The sequence below is a fragment of the Cloeon dipterum genome, chromosome 4 (assembly GCF_949628265.1).
Source record: "Cloeon dipterum chromosome 4, ieCloDipt1.1, whole genome shotgun sequence".
Classification (NCBI taxonomy): domain Eukaryota; kingdom Metazoa; phylum Arthropoda; class Insecta; order Ephemeroptera; family Baetidae; genus Cloeon; species Cloeon dipterum.
This window is the reverse complement of record NC_088789.1, coordinates 3,729,068-3,749,728: the sequence shown is the minus strand read 5'-3', so window position 1 is coordinate 3,749,728 and position 20,661 is coordinate 3,729,068. Positions and strand designations below refer to the sequence as shown.

General features: G+C 43.7%; 2 protein-coding genes across 4 annotated transcripts; one reads left to right on the top strand and one right to left on the bottom strand.

The window, feature by feature from the left end:
* Nucleotides 1–704: 704 nt before the first annotated feature.
* On the bottom strand, nucleotides 705–18,222 carry CdGAPr (GTPase-activating protein CdGAPr). 2 transcript variants are annotated; one of them, XM_065491649.1, is made up of 15 exons: nucleotides 17,752–18,222; nucleotides 17,127–17,290; nucleotides 10,481–10,687; nucleotides 9,919–10,140; nucleotides 7,350–7,571; nucleotides 7,088–7,284; nucleotides 6,733–6,962; nucleotides 6,575–6,677; nucleotides 6,295–6,522; nucleotides 5,979–6,235; nucleotides 5,562–5,899; nucleotides 4,259–5,463; nucleotides 4,102–4,203; nucleotides 3,294–3,992; nucleotides 705–2,570 (listed from the first exon to the last, which is right to left on the bottom strand). In XM_065491649.1, coding segments are annotated over exons 1-15 (4,956 nt in total). In that variant the 5' UTR covers nucleotides 17,753–18,222; the 3' UTR covers nucleotides 705–1,789. The 2 variants fall into 2 exon arrangements, with proteins under 2 accessions (XP_065347721.1, XP_065347722.1); XM_065491650.1 differs by lacking the exons at nucleotides 17,127–17,290; nucleotides 17,752–18,222 and adding an exon at nucleotides 11,459–11,819.
* A 53-nt stretch (nucleotides 18,223–18,275) lies between these two features.
* Nucleotides 18,276–20,347, top strand: Fib (rRNA 2'-O-methyltransferase fibrillarin). 2 transcript variants are annotated; one of them, XM_065491654.1, is made up of 5 exons: nucleotides 18,276–18,315; nucleotides 19,054–19,278; nucleotides 19,349–19,671; nucleotides 19,762–20,007; nucleotides 20,063–20,347. In XM_065491654.1, exons 1-5 carry the CDS (start codon nucleotides 18,291–18,293, stop codon nucleotides 20,231–20,233), a joined length of 990 nt encoding a protein of 329 aa, XP_065347726.1. In that variant the 5' UTR covers nucleotides 18,276–18,290; the 3' UTR covers nucleotides 20,234–20,347. The 2 variants fall into 2 exon arrangements, with proteins under 2 accessions (XP_065347726.1, XP_065347727.1); XM_065491655.1 differs by lacking the exon at nucleotides 18,276–18,315 and adding an exon at nucleotides 18,460–18,608.
* Nucleotides 20,348–20,661: the final 314 nt, after the last annotated feature.

Sequence of the window (20,661 nt, the reverse complement as noted above, 5' to 3'; positions counted from 1 at the left end):
TGACAATAATTCCTTTTTCCCTCATACAAGTGCCATTCATCTAATTGTTACATTATTTACTGCCAACCGTGATTAGTCTCATAATGCGATTTTCTTAAAATGCCTCTCGCAATCACTATTAAAATTATGTTTTGATTAATTTTTTCTTTTTATTTCCATAGTGTTGGAATTTTTATACCTGGAGTTTTTGTCAGAACTTTGGCTAGACATTTTTCATGCAATTTCATCTACTAAAATTGAATCGCTGCTAGTGGTGGGGTGTATGATTCAAAAACTTGTGACCAACACAAAACACATAAAACGAGGACAAAAAATAGTATTGTTCATTTGATATTTTTAATTATCAACTCATTGTCAGAGGTTGAGACCTCTGTCCTCAGTTTATCTTATTTTTTTCAAGTAAAGCTGAGGGATATGTGCGAGTTTCTTGCCGCATTTCAAGGTAATGCTAATTTCTCACTTAAATCGTGTTAGCCGCTGAAAACCATGCTAATATATTTAACAGTTTAACATATTGCAAATGAGAGGAGAGTTCACCTCCTGATAATTCAAGATCCGCAGGTTCAGATCATAAAGTTGAACTTAGATAAAACCACTAGTAGTGTCGTCGTATTGTATATGATTAGCAGCAAGGTTAAATAATTCAAAATCGCAATGCAAACAAAGTTTGATGTGAGGAAGAGGGAAATAAAAAAGATTGAATATCCATTCAGCGTAAATTTTATTATCCACTGGATATTAAACTTGTGGTTGAGATTAGTCAGTAAATGACAATTTTTAATAATATTATCCATTATTACATAGGTGAAAATTGGTGATGAAAAAGCTTACTTAGCAAGTCCAGATCAATTCACCGAGTGCGCAAGTGCGCTCAACTTTGTAAGGCAAAATTAATCATTTTCCAAGCTGAGTAAACAAATTTGGGCCCAGTTCTTCGGGACAACTTGGATCTGATTGTGATGGTTAAAAATTATCAACTCCTCCACATTCTGCAGACAATAAATCTCACTTTATCACAATGTTAAATCATGGCTTGCTTGTAGTATGTATATATATGTTACCGTATAAGGTATAATGTATTTACGCAGAGGGAAGTTAAATACATTTCGATAGTAAATTTCCGAAGACTACATACGCGCAGACCTGGTAAATTAGGTTCAATGGAATGACAAATCTTTGGCCAAATGAACGTACCTCTCGTGAAGTCAACTTTTTACAACTATTATTGTCTACCAACAAACAATCATTTCATTGAGTATTCAGAGCATTTTGAGCAAAACAAATGTTGCGGATTTCATCGGAATAACAACTGAGAGTGGAATTAGTAATATTATTATCATTAGCTCTATATTTGTACATTTCTGATTTTAGTTAGTACACAGATTTTGATTCCTCCTAAACAACTTTTCTCAGAGATGCCAAAATGTAATAATTGCGTTTAATTTACGAGAAGCTTGCTGATAAAAATCGGTATTTCGTTTCCAAATTAGACTCTTAAGTGTGTCATTTCATACGGATTGTCAGTACATTCGAAAATCAGATAAAAATGGCTACAGCCACGTGGGAAACTAACTTCGTGCAACGAGTGAATTTATTTACACCTAAAGCAAAAATATGTAAGATGGCAAACTATGGCATTTTAACTGAGGTGCAGACAGTCTTAACGAAAATACTTAAATTTGTGCTTGCAAAGCTGGCAGCTCGCAACCAAATCTACCAAACCAGGCAAACAGATGGGTAAAATGGAAAACACGCTTATCCAGATTGAAACGAAACAAAGGGCCCCTCCCTAGTCGCAGTTGGCACTTGATTGGCTGTCCTTTGACTCTGAATCGCTCCTCGACCTGTGACCTCCCAATTTCTCGGTCAACGAAATGGACCGCGAAAACGGCCCGCTAGGAGGAAACTCCTCGCCTGGAGAGTTTAGGCCTCTGGGTTGTCCTGTTCTATGTTTGAGTCTCTCCACGATGTCGTCCTTCTCGTTGCTGAAGTTTTGCGGGTTGTACTTCTCTCTGAGCTTCATCCGCCTCTCTTCCTTGTACCTCTCAATTCGTTCCCGTCGGCTGGGATCGTCCAAGTCTATGCTTCCGCCCGCCTTCGGGATGTCTATCGCGGCGGTGGCGGAGGACGACGGCCCGCTCGGGCTCAGCAGCGGTTTGCTGCTCTCGATCGGCGCCTCCTCCATCTTGTCCACTTGTTCTGCCGGCTCAGATTTGGACATGTCAGGTAGCGTGTTGACTCTGGTCATCTCCCTAGCCGTTTCGTTAAACCTTTTCTCGTCCAGCGAGCCACTCATCGCTGAGGCTAATTGGCTCTTGACCGCCCGCGAACGCAGACACGGCGGCAGCGACTTGTTTGACTCCTCGAATCTGTTCAGCAGCTCTTTGACGCTCGCCTTCCTGCTTTCCAGTCGCCTTGTATCGGCAATGCTCAGGGTTTTCACTGGTTCAGAGCTCCTTCGAGATGACAAAGCGATTCTGATGGTACTTGTGGTTGGCGCTGAGGTTGGCCTCTCTTCCTGCACTGAATTGGAACGCAGCTCTACTTCATCTTCCGACTTCTTTTCCAAACTGAAACATTTTAATACAAAATTGTTATTACTTCTACACAACAGCTGTTGTTCTGTAAATTTAAAACATTATCAATTTTGATAACATCAGAACTATCAAGGCAAATATTGTTATCAAGTGACTGATTAAAAATATATCTGCAAGGAATGTCGTATTTCATGGTTGAATCTGAATGTGGTCATTTTTTATCTTTCATTTCATGATGTGAGCTTTCTAATTTGAAGGCCCCAGTATTTTAGGGAGATTCAAACTCATATTTTAATGTCAGACTTTCAGGCGCTCCAGTTTGGCTCTATTACAGGAATGATCACATTCAATAATGACGTCTATTTACCAACCAATTTTAGTTAATGTACACTTGATTATTATTGCTTAAATTTAACATTTAACTTAAAAGCAATTGCTTTCTTTTAAATAATCTGTTATTTCTCAGCTTGTGTATACTTGTACTACCATACTCCTTACTCCTTACTAAACAATTTGCCAATGGCCCTCAGCCTACCACAATATTGAACTTAAAAATATCAGTAATGTAAAACAGCAATTTCCTCATTGAAAGCGTTTGGAAGTTTATTCTATCTATAATATATTATCAATTACCATAATAGTCATAATGTGAGAATTTAATTTCCCTATTAGACTGGAGCCTGGCAATGACGATCTCAAGAATTCAACTGTTTAAGTTGGGAAGCTACCGAATAATATTCAAACAAGGGCTCTTACTTGGTAGGTGAAACGTTCATTGGTTCCTCTGGCTCCTCTTCGACTGGATCAGCACTCAGATGTGTTTCCAGTAGCTTTGGACTGGTGGGCGTTTGCATGCCAAGCTCAGAAGTTTGAGTCGCAGGAGTCGCTGACCTGGAATCGCCTCTGCTGGCTTCTTCAGCGGCTGAGGAAACCTGCGCCTTTCCTTGGTCTGGGGTAATGCATGTCGGGGTGGAACGCGTTGCAGGCGAGTTCTCCACAGAGCCCTTTGTCTTCAGACCTTGCAGACACAAGCTCAGCGCCTCCAGGTTGTTCAACTGTTCATTGATGTTGGTCGACGACTCGCTGGAGCCGCTCGACAGGCACGAGCTGGCGATTGACTTTGCCACCTGTTCGTCAGGGCTGGGAGTCACATTGCTTCCTGGAGACGTGAGGCCCGAGGGTATCGGATTTGTGGACGATAGTGGATCCAGTCCAGAGCTAGTGGCACTGCTCAGACTTGTCAACGAGCCATCTGAATCGATCAGGGGCACCAAGGTTGTGGTCGCTTTCTGCGAGGTTTGCGAAGAGATTGCCAGGCTGGAGGGTGGCGACAAACTTTGGGTTTGGTCGGGTCGGCTGGGACTGCCACAGGGGCTGGCGTCAACACGCAGTCGCTCCAGTTCAGTTTTGATCCGACGCTCCCTGACCAATTCTCGTCCGATTTCACAGTCAAATCTGATGGAGAATGAATTTTATTTACATTTGTAAATTTCAATGCTAGAGAAAACTTGACGGTTTTAAATTAAAAATGTTGTTAATACGACAAATTAGAATTTCTACTTACTTCCTTCTCAGGTCATCAGAGTCAATAGACTGGTTGAGTGGTGACCAAGATTTACGAGTGTTTTCAACAAAGGTAGAAACAGGGCTAATGACTCCAGTAGAGCTACATCAAACACTCATTAATCATTAAAAAAACAAAAATAAATTTAAATAAATACCTTCTCCTAATTGGTTCTAATATCTTAGGAGGCGAGGCATTTGTTGGCGAAATTTCCATTAGTTCATTGACCTCAGCTACTGATCGCCTGAAGAACTTGACCTGCTGATAGACCTCCTCTCCATCGGCAGTGGGCGTTGCGGATGTCTCAGCCTCCACAGGGGCGATTTGCATCTCCTCTGGGGACGGAGTTGCTGACGGAGTGTCATCTTTTTTGGTCATTGGAATGATATTCTGGTACACCAGCTTGCCGGCGCGCTCCAACTTCTCCCAGTTGCCAGAGGCGATGTTGTCGTAGAGACCTTCGATGGTCATCTCCTGTGGCGTCTCTTCTCCAGAGAGGAGTTCGTTGTCGCTCAGCAGCTGAGTGTACTTGGGAGGCGTAGTCGGGGTGGTGAGGCCGGAGCTGCCAGAGCTCTGCACGCCTTTTGGAGTCAGCTCGTTCCCGCTGCACAGTTTCGCACACGACTCGGAATGCTTTTGCATCACCTCATAGGGCGATTCTTCAGAGTGCATGTTTCGGTGCACGTCAGAGTCGGATATGCTAGTTTGTATACTGGGGCCATCAGGGAATGACAAATTGGACACGCTAGGCTCAGGGGAGTCTATAAACCGAAGCTCATCCACTTTCACGACAAAGTTCTTGGTCGTCTCGATTTTTGACCTTTTCCGGCTGCTGGGCGAGTTTGTGCTCATTTTCCTGTTTTTCTTTGGTGAAGGGTCAGTGGAAGACATTTCCTCCATTTGAGCTCTGGGCACATACTTTAACTTGGGACTGTTTTTCGCTTTTGCCCTCTGACTAAATGAGGAAGCAACAGAGTTGCTGGGACTCTCTGCTGATGTGGACACCAGCGTTTCATCCTCAGAGAATATTCTCATCTCGTTATCCTCCAGGTCAAAGTTCAATTGGATTTCACTCAGGTCCAAACTGTCTTCATCTTCCTGCTTTGCCGACAATTGGTCAAAATATGAGTCATGGGACACAGATCTGTTGTGACTAGGTTTGGAGGACAAGAAGGATGTGTGTACCATGATGGAGGGTAGTGGTCCCACTGGAGATTCTGGACTTGCCACCTCTAGAATGGTGGAATTCCGCGCTGATCCTTGCGCCGAGTTCTTCCCGCTCGAGTGCAGAGATTCCACACTTTTTATGGGCCGCAAGGGTCGTTTGGGCTGAAGGACTTCAGACTCTAGAACCTTCATTTCCTGAAAACACAGAAAAATATTTGCAAATTGTTAAATCAACACTCAAAATATGTGCAACAGACTTGTTTAGAGTTACTATAGGTGGTAGATTAACTAACCCTTTCAAGCAGGGGCGCTGAGATTCGTGAAGACGAGATTTTGCTGGCTCTCACAGAGCCGGTGGACCGAACTTTGCTTCCAAAGATCGAACGCCATCCCAGAGGAGATCGTTTGGCCTTGAGACTGACGTCTCTCTTACGCGTTCCCCCTGGCAGCTCAATGACTGTATGGTATTTTTCAGGCAGCTTGGAAGGCCCTCCTCCAACTTCAATGTACTCTTGCAGATGCGACGCTTGGCCAAGAGCTCTTCTCCGCGCCTCCTCCAAAGTGAGCAACTTGGTTGGGGTCGAAATGGCCAGTGACTTAGGTCGATTTGAGAGCCTCAGGGTAGAAGTAGCTGAAAAAACGTTAAACGTCAGCGCTAGATATGAAAGTTAATTCAAAACGAAAGGCTTTAAAACAGAGTAGAGGCAAACCTTGTTCTGATATTTGTGGAGTGTTGGGTGCCGCTGGTAGTTTATCACAGAAGATTAAGTCTGCACAGCAAACAAGAAACTCGGTAACCACAGCTTGCACACCAACACCTTGCAGAGCAGCCACTCCACCAACTTCCAGCTCCTTGCAACGGAGCAAGTTCGGGGCCCACACGATAGCAATGTTCCTCGGGGTCATGCCGGTTTCACCACCTCGAGAGGCCACCTGGGCCAAATGCTTTATCAGGTATTCCAGAGTCCTGTAAGGAAGCATGTGAAGTTGAGAGAAAAACAATGAGATTAGAGGGCAGTTACAAACCTATAATGAGGTGGTGGAAGTTTCTGCACAGCCTCCCTCATCTTGATAAGTCTTTCATTCTCTGGTGCCTGAACAGCAGCCACAAAGTGCGAGTACAGCTGGTAAGTGCACAGTGGATTTGGAAGCTCGCGGAAGTACATTTTGAGCAACGACGCCACAGAGTGAATGTCTTGCGTGATGGTGCTGTCATCGTACAACGCGGGGATCCTGTCTTCGTCAAAGGCATTGCTGCAAAAATACGATCAGAATTGATAAATCTGGTTGATTTCAATAATCTTACCGGAGCTTCTGGATATTGGAAGTCACGCCAGACAGTCTGTAAATGCCGTCCACGATTCCTCGTGTTTCAATGAACTCAGCACAACACTTTAGCACCATTGGAACTGAAAAGAGGAATCGGTTAATTAAGTTTCACAATAGAAATTGCGGCATATTTACTCTCATGTCCTGAGTTTTGCAAATGCTCTCCCAAATCACAACCAAATACACGTTCTTTCAGGATGCCAGACTGCTTGAGGCGGCGTCGAGAAGGTCGGTTCAGGATGAAACTTCTGAAGAAGGCAATCAATTTCCCGTGTTTTCGTAGCACCGGTTTGCTAGGTTGAATAGCCTCAGCAGCCTGGATAGCTGGCACAATGGGTGGATTTATGGGATTGAACGTGGCCAAACTGGAAATCAATTAGCATGCCATAAGTTCCGGCGCCTATAATTGACATTTCGTGATTGGAATACCAATCGGAATGGCATTGTTCTAGCCTGAATCGGGATAAAAATAAAACGTTGACGAAAATACCTGTGTGAAGGACCCGGATAGGAAGAGGCACAGGCCGGAGGGGGCGGCGCCGACAGATGCAAATTCTTGGGCACCTTCTCGCCGATGACGGCGACCGTGTCGCAAGGGAAGAAACCCACTTCAAAGCCGCGCTTTCCTCGCCACCAGACACTTTCCACGGCCGGCGGCATATCAATGACAGAAATCATGTCGCCAACCTGCACTCATTACTCGTTAGCGAACAGGAGCCGACGGAAAGTCGAGAAGTTTCTGCAATACGCACCTCAAATGAGATCTCGTCGGCTGCCTGGGCCACGTAGCGGCGGATTGCGTACGCTGCGGCCACTGCCGGCGTGTTGATGGCGTTGTCTTCGGTCACAATCAGCCGATGGCCACGGTTGTCCAACTCAAGCCAACTTAAAACTGGGCCGCAGTTAATCGTGCTACTTGACAACTCGGAGAACTTAGCCAAGTACTCGCTCAGCAGACCGCTCCGCACCACATCCTGAAATACGAAAGAATTTTTTTATCTATTAAATGTCTGTTTACTTCTTCAAGTTAACATAATACGACCATCTCGTTTATTTTTGTTTAGGAAAGGGAGTACGCGCTGGTTTAACTTACGAAGTAATTTATGTTTGAAAATCAAATTCTTTCAAAGCAACAGACTTTGAATTCAAGTTCAATGTCCAGGTAAACAAATAGGATAATATTAAAAACGCCAGCATCGCTGAAGAGTTCCTGATTAGGCAAGCTGCGCCTGCTTAGCTCATCTATCCTATATTACGAGTTGCTGCTAACGTGCGTATTGCTCAAAATAATCTTCGCACACTTGAGAAATTCTGCAGTAAATCTATTTAGAGGCGAGGCGCAGCTTCAGCTCAAGTTTGGCCGACGCAAGTGCGGAGACCTCTAAACAAGCCTTTTAGTTTTCGTCTTAATAAATGGAGTGTTTGTGTGGTGTCGTGCTGATCAAAAAGAGTGTTCATCAGGTCTCTTGATTCAGTAAATTTAACCAAGGTAGACGCCACCGGTGTCCTCGGCAGACGCATTATTTTTGTTGTTATCTAAGAGCACGATCCATAAAAATAATTTATAGCGCCGATAAAGCTGTTTGTGTTGAAGAGCGGAGAATCTGGCGTCGTGCACGCATGGGGGACCAGCAGTAACATCTTTTTAAAGTGGTTAATTTAAGAGATCGTGTTTTTAAGAGGTCACAATTGGGGCTCTTGTGATAATCGGACGATGATTTCAGAGTCAGGAATAAATGCAACAGCGACTTGGAACGAATTCCTTTGTGCGTGGATCACCTCCGAAGAAGGATATTTGATATTTTGATGTGTTAATCGTGGTGAATACGCACCAGACCTTGGTTTTGTAATACGCACACGCGACACTGGCGTTATACTCGGATTATGCAAATATTCGCATTGTGCAGCTGTGAATAATATATATATCTCTCGCACTCCGCAGCCGAATAACGAAATGAATGAAACGAGGCTTTCCTTGAGTATGAAAGCGAAATTGAGCAATCGCTCACTCTTACGAGAGTGCGTATTCAAATGAGCAGCTGCGAGAAAAATTAAGAAGACAGCTCTTTCCGCGGAATGCTGCGATAAATAAATGCATTAGCACTCTAAAGTTAAAGCACCGCTTCAAGTGCGGTGATCACGACAGCAAAAACGGCAGCTTTGCACTTCGCAGCGCGTGTGCGTACATTTGTTTGCTGCCGCAGAGTAGAGTGTGCCCGCGAGTCGCAACGGAAAGTTGTAAAAGAGGCAAATATACAACAGTGAGATCAAAGAGGCGCGAGCATTATTTGTCGTTTCGCAAAACGCGATCCACTTAATTCCCTGCACTGCGATAGCGAGTGACTCTCTTTATCACTTTGCAAATAAACAAACGCGCGTAAAAGAGGAAAAGAACGGATTCTCTCCTGCGGAATTTCAGACTATCAGTATAGGTTCCAATGACACATAAATTCAATTTTGTCGCTTGGATGTTCGTTAAGAATTGCTACTTTAACGAGCTGCATACCGACTCAGAATTGAACCAAATTGGATTTCCCGACGTCAGCAGCTGCTACTCCAATTTAATTCGCATCAGGCTCATTTCCATTCAGGCAATTTGTCAGCAGACTGGGAAAAAAAGAGACGCGGAATTCTTTACGCGCAATATATGCATATCGAGTTTGGCGCGGCGCTCAGTCAGTTTGGATGCTGCTGCCATTTTAGGAGCACGCACACATAAGGATGTGGGCGAGTGAGAGCAGAAGACACAAAAAATGCCAATGATTTTTTCCTGGTGCGCCAGCATCTCTCTCATAATATATTATATCACACGCGCACACATGGGATAGGCTGAAGGAAGTTGGTATGACGTCCAAGGATCTGCCGGCTCGTGTAAAAGCTCACTTAGCAGCCGCTTGGCAGATGCAAATTACATTATCAGCCTGTTCTTCCAAGAGAAACTCAGTTGTCCGCTTGGCTTGCGAAACCAGTATTCTGACATTTCGGGGAATAATGACGCCAAAAGAGGCATGTAAAACTCTGCATGGAATCAAGAGTCGAGAGGGAAAAAGGCTTTGCCGAAATTTAAATTAATAAATATTTGTAAACAAATTGTCAAATTGAAGAGCGGCAGTCAAAAGTCCATTTTCCTTGCAACTAATAAAAACAATGTAGAGAGCGTCTTAACTTGACAAGTAAATTCTCACGCAGTCTGCTATAATGAGCCACCTCTCTAGAGATAATCACACAAACACCTTCATCAAACGGAAATTAAACTCCAGAGTGTGTGAAAAGCAGCATTGAATAATAACAATGTGAGCACAGAAATAAACCAACACAGACCTCTGATTGGTGCTGATCAGCCACCAGTTCGGGCAATCCCGAAAACTTTCTGTCGTAAATGCAGCGGTGCAGTTGTTGGTCTAGGGTGCAGAAATCCTTGAAGTAGCGCCTGAGCAGCCAGGAGCGACCCTGAGAGGTCACCTGCACGCAGAAAGGCGCGTTCCCCGCCTCTCCTTCCTCCTCTACGCCCAGCGGCTTCAGTTCCTCTGAGTAAAGTTGCACCTGGAATAGCGATCCACCGCAATTCGGTTACACGCAACTGCGACGCTAGATCAATTTTAATAATAATATAAATGTGTCACGCCTTGTTATCTCTACTTTTTTGTTGAAAGCACGAAGCATAATTAAATCTATAAAAAAAACGAGTTTTGAGGTTTAGCTTATCTTCTGAGGAAATCCTTCGATATATTTTGAAAAGGCAACAATTATAAATCTACACTGCACAGTGACCAGCCAATATAGAGAAAAGAGTCAAAATATTTTCATGTGAGCTTCTTTGGAAATAATGGGCTGACCAAAAATAGTATTTTAAATCAAATTAGTTGCTCTGAAAACACATTACCTGCAGCGGACCAAGTTCAACGTGGTCGTAGTGGAAATGGGCGCACTCGTCCAGTCTTGGAAACCTTGCAGGAAGCTCTTCGCCCCCCGAGCACAGGGAGCTGGGCGCGCTGGAGGCGGCGGCGGCGGCAGCGGCGGCTGTTACGTGCTGGATGCGAATCGAGCCGCCCCTTGAAGTGCCCATTTCGGAGGCGGCGCACAGTCCACTCTGAAACAAACACCAAGTGCAAAATTAGACTTGAGTGCATGTCAAACAGGCGAGAGGCTTTTCAGCTGCGTATCCCTCTCGCGCCAATGTAAACACGAGTCATCAATAAAATAGGCGATATTCCATCAGGAGACGCTTTGTGCCCGCATTTTCGCAAAAAGTGGCAGTTAATGGGGATTTAAGAGACCACCCGTTTATTTTAACCCAAACGAAAGCCAGCTTTAACGCGGAAAGATACACAAAAGGTTTTGTAAAATAAATCTTAAGCCACAGTCACAAGTTTAGAAAGAGAAAACAGACCGAAATAGCCAAGGGCAGGTAAAAGACCCGAAAATGCCTCCGCAATATTTCAATAAAATTTAGGTTCATTATCTAAATGCAATATATGTTCTGGTGTTTTCATTTCATTAAAAATATTTAATAATTTAATTGAATTGAATTGAATAACTCTTCATTTTTGGTAACTGAAACGAAATTAGCCTCGTTTATGAATTTAAACAAATAAAAAAATGTCTCGAGACTACTTAAAGAGTTCACTTTAATGGTTTTTTACACGGGTGAAGTCTGCACTCCATGAGACTGGCAGCTCGAGCAACCCCTCCAAAAGGTCACACAGGAGATGACAAAAACGTCGCAGGAACTGCAGTCGGCGCAGAGTGAGACTGCTGCTTTCTTTGAACTTGAAAAGTGGAAACTGAAAAGAAGGCAGCAAACCACCCTTGCTGAAGGGGGTGTTTGCGTGTTCGTGGTGTAAAAAGGAAGAGCTCTTACTGCACAGCATTCCCTCGCCACCTCCAGACAGGAGCCAAACACACGATCTGAGTATCTCCTCGTCTTGGCCATCTTTTTTGTGTGCTCTCTTATCTCTCGCGGCGCGGCATGAAAAATAAATTAACGCCGCTTTCGCACGCAACAAGCGTTCGGCACAATCCTCGCCGTTTGCCACCATCGATCAGCGGCCGTCGGCTCGCGAGACTCGAATCGCTCCGTTAATGTGTGCATGTTCACGACGGACGCACACGGTTTACGGCCAGAAAGTGCAAGTAATCGATCGCGGAGTTTTCAACTCGCAAAAACGTTTTCTCGCTCTGCTCCGATTGACTCTGAGTTCGAGGGGAAAATCGCGCGCTCTCGGTGTACAAATAGCGATCGGGCAAATGGTGGTTTCGTCCAGGTTGCGGGGGTTTGTTAGCAAATTACGAAAACGCTCACCTGCTGATTGATATGAATAATTTGGAAAGACGAAAACACACCTGTAAGATTCACTACTTCTCGTGTGTTAAGGTTAGAGCAAAAATTGAGCAGTTTAATGTATAGACGGCGTTTACAATGTTAAGATCGGTTCAAAGATTTCTATTTGAAAAAGAGATATCAAGATATTTCCAAAAAGTTAAGCGCGTATCAATTAAAGCAGGAAGGACAGAACGGTACGTAAAATAGCAGTTCTGTGAGTGTGTAGAAAAAGTACAAACAACCTTACGGGTCAAAACGCGTTCTGGAATTCCCACCGAGCAGGTCAAAAATGTGCCGATTTGAAATTCAAACGAGCTAGAAGCTTCGGACGTCGGGCAACACGAACACTGATCGCGGTGGATTGCAGAGGAAGTGATCGGGCTGGCCGGAAACGCTACGCCTCGGCAGGGAAAAAAAGGTTCGATTTCAGCGAGCGCAGAACCGACAAGTCGCCGCCCGAAAGTGAGCACCAGCGGGAGGCCGAAACCAAAATACTGCCCCGGCAGGAAGGGTTGGCCGCTGGGTACGGAATTAAGGGTAGCAGGCATGCGCCCCATCGATCTGCCTGCCTCCACGCCTGCCTCGGCTCCAGTGCTCTAAAATAAGAAGACAAAGCAGGCCGCGCATCTCTTATGCTTATTTAGGTAAAACGCGGCGTCTAGGAGAGCTGCTTTCAAAGCCTCATTCAAATCTTCGGAAGCGTAGAAGGGTTGAAACAGCACCCCCCGTGGGACAGTCTTCGATTCAAAAGAGCAGCCTCGGGGGGAGTCGCGGGGGCGACGCGCTCATTTTGATACCCAATTTAGACCGGCCGGAGCAGGAAGCTGCTCCGAAATATATCGAACATCAATTTCATCCACCTTTTTATGCGGCCGACTTGATACAGGAGACGGTTTCTTATTATAGAGCCGAACGGGCTGCCAAAACAAATTGCTGTTTGGTTTCCGCTCTGTCATTTCTTTCGACGCGGAAGATACGTTTTGTTTGATTGATAGGGAGGCGGGCGGAGACGCCGGACCGATTTATATAAAGAGCGACTCGCTCGCGTGTGAGGAGTAATTAGATGGAAATAGTTTGTCAAGTCAGTCCTCTTTGAAGGAGAAATCTCGAGCAGAGGGCAAATTAGGCCATTCTTTGATTGCAGCGCGTTATGATTTGAGGTCAAATCAGGTTTTCGCGAAATGCCGAGCCGCGCGCTTCACTTGGCATTGGTTTCTATCAAGCGGAATGAAAATTTAAAAGTAACACGACATAACGCATTAACTGTCATTTTTCTGGTAAATTAATCGCCGCAATAATTGAAACACAGAAGTTTTAATTCTTAAAAGTGAATCATTTTCCTCAGGCTTGTATATTAAAAGCTGGCTGAGATAAAGAAAATAAAAACATTTCCAGCTCGGAAATAGTCCATGTTTATTTTCTTCTAGATTAATTCGGGTTTATCTTTGTCCGGTTTTGAAATGCACCTTTAAAAGAGAGTATAACTAGAGCAATAAAAATCATGCTTCCGCAGGCAATGAAAAAATACCTTGCCAAAACGCCCTGCTCATTATCATATACGAGTGAAATGCACATTCTCACGTGATTGAATTCTAAATCAGAGTGGCAGCTAAACAAACAGAGCTCAGGTTGGGCGGGCTGTACAGCCGAATACAGAATCGACAGCTTGGAGCGGCACAGAAGAGTAGCACGCGTACATTTAATCTCGAAACCGCCGCTGGCGGGCTGCGGGTAAACCAAATTGAAACGAGCAAACCGGGTGCACCTGCTCCTCCTCTTGAATTCGCCTTGAAAGTCGAGACGAGAACGAGAGGACCGGCCAAACGACAAGCTTGCTACCGCTGCTGGAATTTATAAGGCACGCGGACAATAATAATCTCGGTGGAGATTTAATAAATTGCCCGTTGACCCATTTAGCTGATGAACCGCGCGAACTCACTTGACCCGTCGTATTTGCACTTTTTCATATAAGGAAATTTCCTCGGAAATAAAGTGGCTTTAATTGCCGGCCTTCACTCTTGAGTGGGTCTGCTGTTTTAATCGTTTTTCAGCTAATCCTTCGACGAATGCGGTCAATGGAGGATCAGTGGAGGATGAAAATATACAAGGAAGAATTTTTTGTGGTTAATTATTTTTTTAAAAAGCGATTTGATGGATTCAAAATATTATATTTTTTATGCTCTAAATACTTCTTAAATGATATATATTTAAATATTTAAGTGACGTAGTATTTTCCTAACGCGGATAGAATTTGCAAAAGCTCTCTGAGCTGAATGAAAACACCGCCCAGATTAATGAAATACTTGGTTTAACGGGCTTCATTGTCTTGCCAGACACTCCCAGCGCTAGAACAAGTTGCTTGTACGATTGACAGTCCCACATTGTTTTAGCAGATTCTCTGAAGCGCTCTTGAAGTTTATTATTATTAGAGGGCTAATTGACGGTAATGCTTGTCACAAATAGTTGGAGAAATATGATCACGAGAAAGCGACTTCGAGAAAGTAGGATTTAAATCCGAAATACTGTACACAATGCTTTAGGTATTAACTAATGATTTTAATTAAAATCCTCCTTAATAATAGATTGGCATTTTCTCTTATGAATAAGCTAAGATAGCACGCCGTAAACAAACCAACAACTTTAGGTCTTTTAATTAAATTATATAAACACAATTTATTTTAAAATTGTCTTTCTAGACAGTAAATGTAGAGAAGTACATGTCAGTAATGGTAGAGATTATGAAAATTGATAGATAACTTTAGAGTTGATTATCGTGAAGATTAATTAAGGCATATCGTTTATTAAGCGGTAGTCGGTTGAGTTCGTTTATAATTATAATACGCTGGCTTAAAATTTGCGTGGATCAGTTCGAAATTTTTTCTTCCGCTTCGCGGACAGGTGAAACCAGCTTATTTATAGTTGGCGATGATACGATCGGGCAACGAGTTACGTTGGCCACTGGCTGGGAGACGGGAAGAAAGCTTTTGTGGTCGCGCGGGGCAGAGAAAGTGCCCTTTACGCATGTAGAGACTCCACTTGTACGTGGATTCGAATACGCAGAACCGATTTGCCGGTGGCACTCAAATTATGACTCATTACACCGCAATTGAAACTTCATAATTCACTGCGGGAAGAGACGAATATGAGTAAATATCAGTTTCCGGACGTTTCATTGCAAGCCAAAATCTCACGTGACAGCGACGATAGGAAACGCAAAGATAAATATGTGTTTTCTAGTTCGTCATTGAGACTAACTGGAGCGGATTCACGTGCTGGGTAATTTCACAGGCGGGTCGAATCGATTACGATGTGCATGCGATTTACAGCCGCACTTTTGCCTTTTACGGCAGCTCATATACGAGAGGAAAGAAAGGATCGTCATGTATTTATTCAAGTACTTCAGTGAGACCGCAAATTAATTGTGCAACACTTATATTTGTAACTGATTCAGATGAAGTGGAGAGCAAAAACTTGCCCTTTACGTTTATTATTATGACTAATCAGCGTGCGCATAAGAGACTTTAACCCAATTAAACTTTGCCGGGTGAAAAATCACTTAGCCGTCAACGAGGTTTCAAAGCGTCGACGAGGTTTCGTTGGCCTGGAAGGTGAATAGAAAAGGAAACTGTGGAGCAGGTGAAGTAACTCTTTATTTCATCACGATTTTTGAAATTTGTAATAAACACCCGATGGGTACAAAAAATAAAAATAGAGGAAAGCTGCGAGCTATAGGAAATTTTTTAAACGAATATTCTCACCTACCAAAATAAGGGAATTTCGCAGCTTCCTCAAAGGCTATAATTTAAAAGATATTCTAGCTTTAATGGTCCGCGAGATTTCTCTTCCTTTAATTTTTAAACGGCGAGGAAAATTAGCCGCGTGTCTTACACTTTGTAAAGCCAAATTAAATCGATAAATTCATTCCTTCACACTTCTAACGGGAAACGATCTCAAATTTTAGTCATTGTTAATTTAAAAGGTCGAGGCATTTTTTGCCTCCATTCTACTGTGGCTGGTGCTTGATTAGACCCATTAAAGCAGGTTGTTAACTTTTGAAGTTTACACACTTGACTTGGTCTGCGGATTAAATTAGGTAGAAAATAATTAGCAAAGGCGCAAAAGAGTGTTCACGGTTTGAAAGGCGAGGTGGAATGGAAAGGTGACACCGGTCGAGGGAGGCAGCTCGGTGGTTATTCCACAAAGTTGACATTCAAGAGCACACTACTGCTGTTAAATAAAGTGCGACTCCGTTGCCGTCCAGCCACTTTTTATGCTCTATGCGAAAGGCTGGCTCATTTTGCATCTCCGCATGCAGATCGATAAGCGAATTTTCGGCACTGGCAAGGTGCCGACTGTAAACACGCATCGCAGTTCGAGAAGCCGATCGAAAGAACGAATGTGTCTGCTAAATGTGGCGCAGGGAAACAAAACTCTTACGCCGTAGTGAAAGAATTTAACTGTTGTAAACACGTTCAGTCACGTTTATCCGAAAATCTCGTGGTTTGGTGACGAATGCTTCATCAATGCGATTCCGATGTAGCAAAGAATAGATTTGTACCTCTTTTAGCCGATTATTATTTGTCTGCTTGGATTTTTGCGAAAATTGCAATTGATTAATGGTACCGTGTATTATATTAGAGCTTGAGGTTTCGAAATAATTTACCCTAATCTCATTCCGAATAATTGCTATGTAGAAACCGTTTCCGACTGGATTCATTCTTGACATAAATTAATGAAAAACAAGTGTTGAGGATAAAGTTGCACAAATATTTGCGGCAACCGCTGATGCAACCAAGTCCTCGTAATGACATAACTTTTTACAGCCACATCCTTCGTGGGAATGACTCCATGATAAGCCACACAGCCATTTAAATTTTGCGGATTTCATCTCATCAGATTTTTGGTCAAACGCGCCAACGGTTTCAATTATATTTGAATAACAGTTTCGCCAAATGCACTGTTAGCTCGTCCATTAGAATAATGTTCCAGACCATTAAAATCTATGAAGCAGCTTCAAGCTTGGCAGCGTCTATCTGAGAGGTGGCAAACATCATTAGAGCCGCCGCCGAGCGCATTTCAGCAAAGTGCAATAAAGGTGCTGCGTCAGGCGGCTAATGAGAAAACCCCATTGAGCGAGAGAAAATAATTTCCTCGCATCTTTTTTCCTTTCGCTTTGAATGGAAAACAAACAAATAAAGGGTCTCACCATTGCTGTGTAAGACGGATCTATGTTGTCGAGACATCTGGCCCTCCGTTGGCTTGAGCGCAGGGCGGCAGTGCCAGATGGGCCAGCTGCGTGCCCAGGGGCTGTGTCGGCCACCTTCAGCGGAGAAGCCATCCCGCTCGACGCCCTTCGGTAGCCAACAGACACTGGAAAAAATTTCAAATGGATTAGCATTGTTCTTTCTCATTGTTGACGAAGCTAGAAAATTCGTCGCACACTTACAAGAATTAAAATCGACCCGCAATGCAGTTAAATGACTGTGGACATTCCCCTCAATATGATGGGAATTCTAACTTTATTCCACAGAACAATAAAAATTACCAAACCACGCTTCTGAGGTCGGAAAACTAAATAACTTTGAAAGCTGTTCCTCATCCCGTCTTTAAAAATAATTTGTGACAAAGAGAGCTTGACGAATTCCTTTCCTAGTAAGGATAAAAAATTTTATCTCATCGATTTTATGAGTTAATGGGTTATGTACCGAGCATCAAGGTGGAAACAGTTTTGTAACGTTTAAATTTAAAAAACGTTTCGAGTTTAACCTTGATTGAGCATTGCACAGTTGAAACAAAATATTAGATAACAAATAATAAAGAAACCTCCTTACTTCTGACCACTGATGAGGGGGTTGATTTTCTAGCTTCTTAGTGAAAATCACTGCTTCAGAGCCTCTGGTCGAAGAGACTTCATCGCGAAATCCCCTTGCTCAAAGAGTTGTGTGTCGAAAGGTGTATCAAACACCCTTGTTCTCGTCGCTCCGACTATCGATCACAACCCTTTCATCTCGGGGGTGTAGAGTGCTTCAAAGCAGGTCAGTGCATCCGGATGCACCGCCCTCTCCTTGTATGAAAGTCCCGGGATCAAGCCCGAACCCAAACTCACTCGCTCAGGGCGTGTCGGAGGGCTCTTCGGTGCCCCTGAAGCGGCACGTAGCGCCCGCAGAGACGACGGCAGGCTGACAAAGGACAAAATCCGTGCTCAAGAACTATTCGGACGGATTGTCCTGTCCGTATGCGGTAGCAAACAACGGCTCGTATACATGCCGTGACGGCGGTGTTCACTGTTGTGCTGGTTGCTGGTTCCCCCTGATCACTCGCTTTCTGCTGTTTTCAGTAGGTTGTGGGCTGGGATCAGTCAAACCATTGGATGCACCAGCAACTGCGGACAAAGGGTTTATAGTTCATATGATCAACACTTTGAGCGCTGCGTTCTGTCAAAAAAAATTTGTTGTTCAACCGGTGTATTCATAGATGGCACTCTTTCATTTTCGTGGCGCATCGTTCTGTTCGTTTTTGTCGAAAGCGGCGTGGTGGCGCAGTGCGCACGCGCTTATCCAAGTAACAGTGGCAAAGCCAGCCATATTAAATTTACTGAAAGGAAGCTGCTGAAGCTACCCCACGTGTGTCTGTTGATTACTCCGTCTAAATTTGTGATTTAAACGATTAGGCTTCTTTATTACAATGGGTATGTGGATCAAAATGCTGATATTTGTTAAGCGCAATTCTTGCAGGCCTTTTTGAGCTTATTTGATCATGAGCGCATGCAATTTAATGTATCTAATTCACGAACACGTGATTGTTTACTCAGATGCCGGCAAAGCTTCGTTTTTAATAATTGTTTTTAAGTCTCAATTGTTCAAATATCCATTTGGGTATGATTTTCTAAGCTTACGCGTGCATTAATTGGCCATCTTTACGATTTTTGCCAAATGTGTGCATAGAATGGAAAAGCTACATTTTTCACCGCTGAGATACAGTTTTCGCCACCCCTAGATACATACTTTTCCATGGGATTTTCTTATAAGAACTGGCGAGATGTGTAACCCGGCAAAAAACTAATTTTTCCTCATGCACATTAGTTACGTACGTATGCATAACAAAGAATAATAATAATTTATTCTCTCTTGCAGGTTATGTTGCTAGGGGCGGTGGAGGTGGCCGTGGAGGCGGCGGATTCCGAGGCGGTGGTGACCGCGGAGGTGGCTTCCGTGGCGGCAGAGGCGGCGGCGGATTTCGTGGAGGATTTGGAGGCCGCGGTGGTCCAGGCGGAAGAGGCGGGTTTGGAGGCCGTGGAGGTGGAAGAGGCCGCGGCGGCCCACCCGGCCGTGGAGGCAGAGGAGGACGCGGTGGCGGAGGTATGTTTAAACAGTCCCATTTATCTACGTACTCTTAAGTTTTAGTGCTTAACACTGAATTCACTTTCAGGGGGCATGAGAGGTGGCGCCACAGTTGTTATCGAACCCCATAGGCACCCTGGCGTGTTCATCGCGAGAGGCAAAGAAGATGCCCTGGTCACACTGAACATGGCTCCTGGCGACTCTGTTTACGGCGAGAAAAGGATTTCCATTGAGGAAGCAGGAAAGGAGGGCAAAGTGGAATACAGAGTCTGGAATCCCTTCCGTTCAAAGTTGGCTGCCGCTATCCTTGGAGGAGTAGACCAAATTCACATGCCTCCCGGCAGCAAAGTGCTTTACCTTGGAGCAGCTTCTGGAACTACTGTTTCACACGTATCCGACATTGTTGGCCCTGTAAGTTCTATGTTGCTATCAAACTTAAATATAATTTTCTACAGCTTCAAGCATAATAAATTTAATATTTATCTTATTTTTCTTTCGCAGGAAGGGCTTGTATATGCAGTTGAATTCTCACACAGATCAGGCCGTGACCTGTTGAATGTCGCTAAGAAAAGAACAAACATCATCCCAATCATTGAAGACGCGCGTCACCCACACAAGTACAGAATGCTCGTCGGAATGGTCGACTGTGTGTTTGCTGATGTCGCGCAGCCTGACCAGGCCCGCATCGTTTCTCTGAATTCCAGTTACTTCCTAAAAAATGGAGGTCACTTTGTTATCTCCATTAAGGTATTTAATTGTTTATTTTTTAATAACTAAATATTTAGAAAACCCATTTCTCCAGGCTAACTGCATCGATTCAACTGCCCAACCTGAAGCTGTGTTTGCCGACGAAGTGAAGAAATTGCAAGCTGACAAGATGAAACCCCAGGAACAGATCACATTAGAGCCCTATGAAAGAGACCACGCTGTTGTTGTTGGAATTTATCGTCCTGCAACGAAGGGCTCCGCTTAAATTTTAGTGCAAATGACCTCCCTACCCAGATTTAAGGATTAAGTTGCTTGTTGATTTAAAAGAACTTTAAGTCGAGCGATTCTTTTGTAATAAACTACAAAGCACTATAAAAAAGTTGTTTGCTTTCTCACTTTAACCTCGTATTATATTTCCTACTTTATGCAGGAGGGATTTAAACCCTACAAAATGGAACATCTTTGAGATAAAGGAATGTTAATTTCATTATCTGGATATAATTATTACGTCCAGAACTGCTTAGCCTTACGCTTGCATCTTAAATCTGATCTAGGTCTTGTCTATACCCCAGCATTTAATCTTTTTTTAATGTATTCCCTGCGAGTGAATTTAGCCATTCATTATTGTTGAATTAATAAATCATCTAATATTATTACTATTTTTCACTAATTCACAGGAAGACCATCAGACTT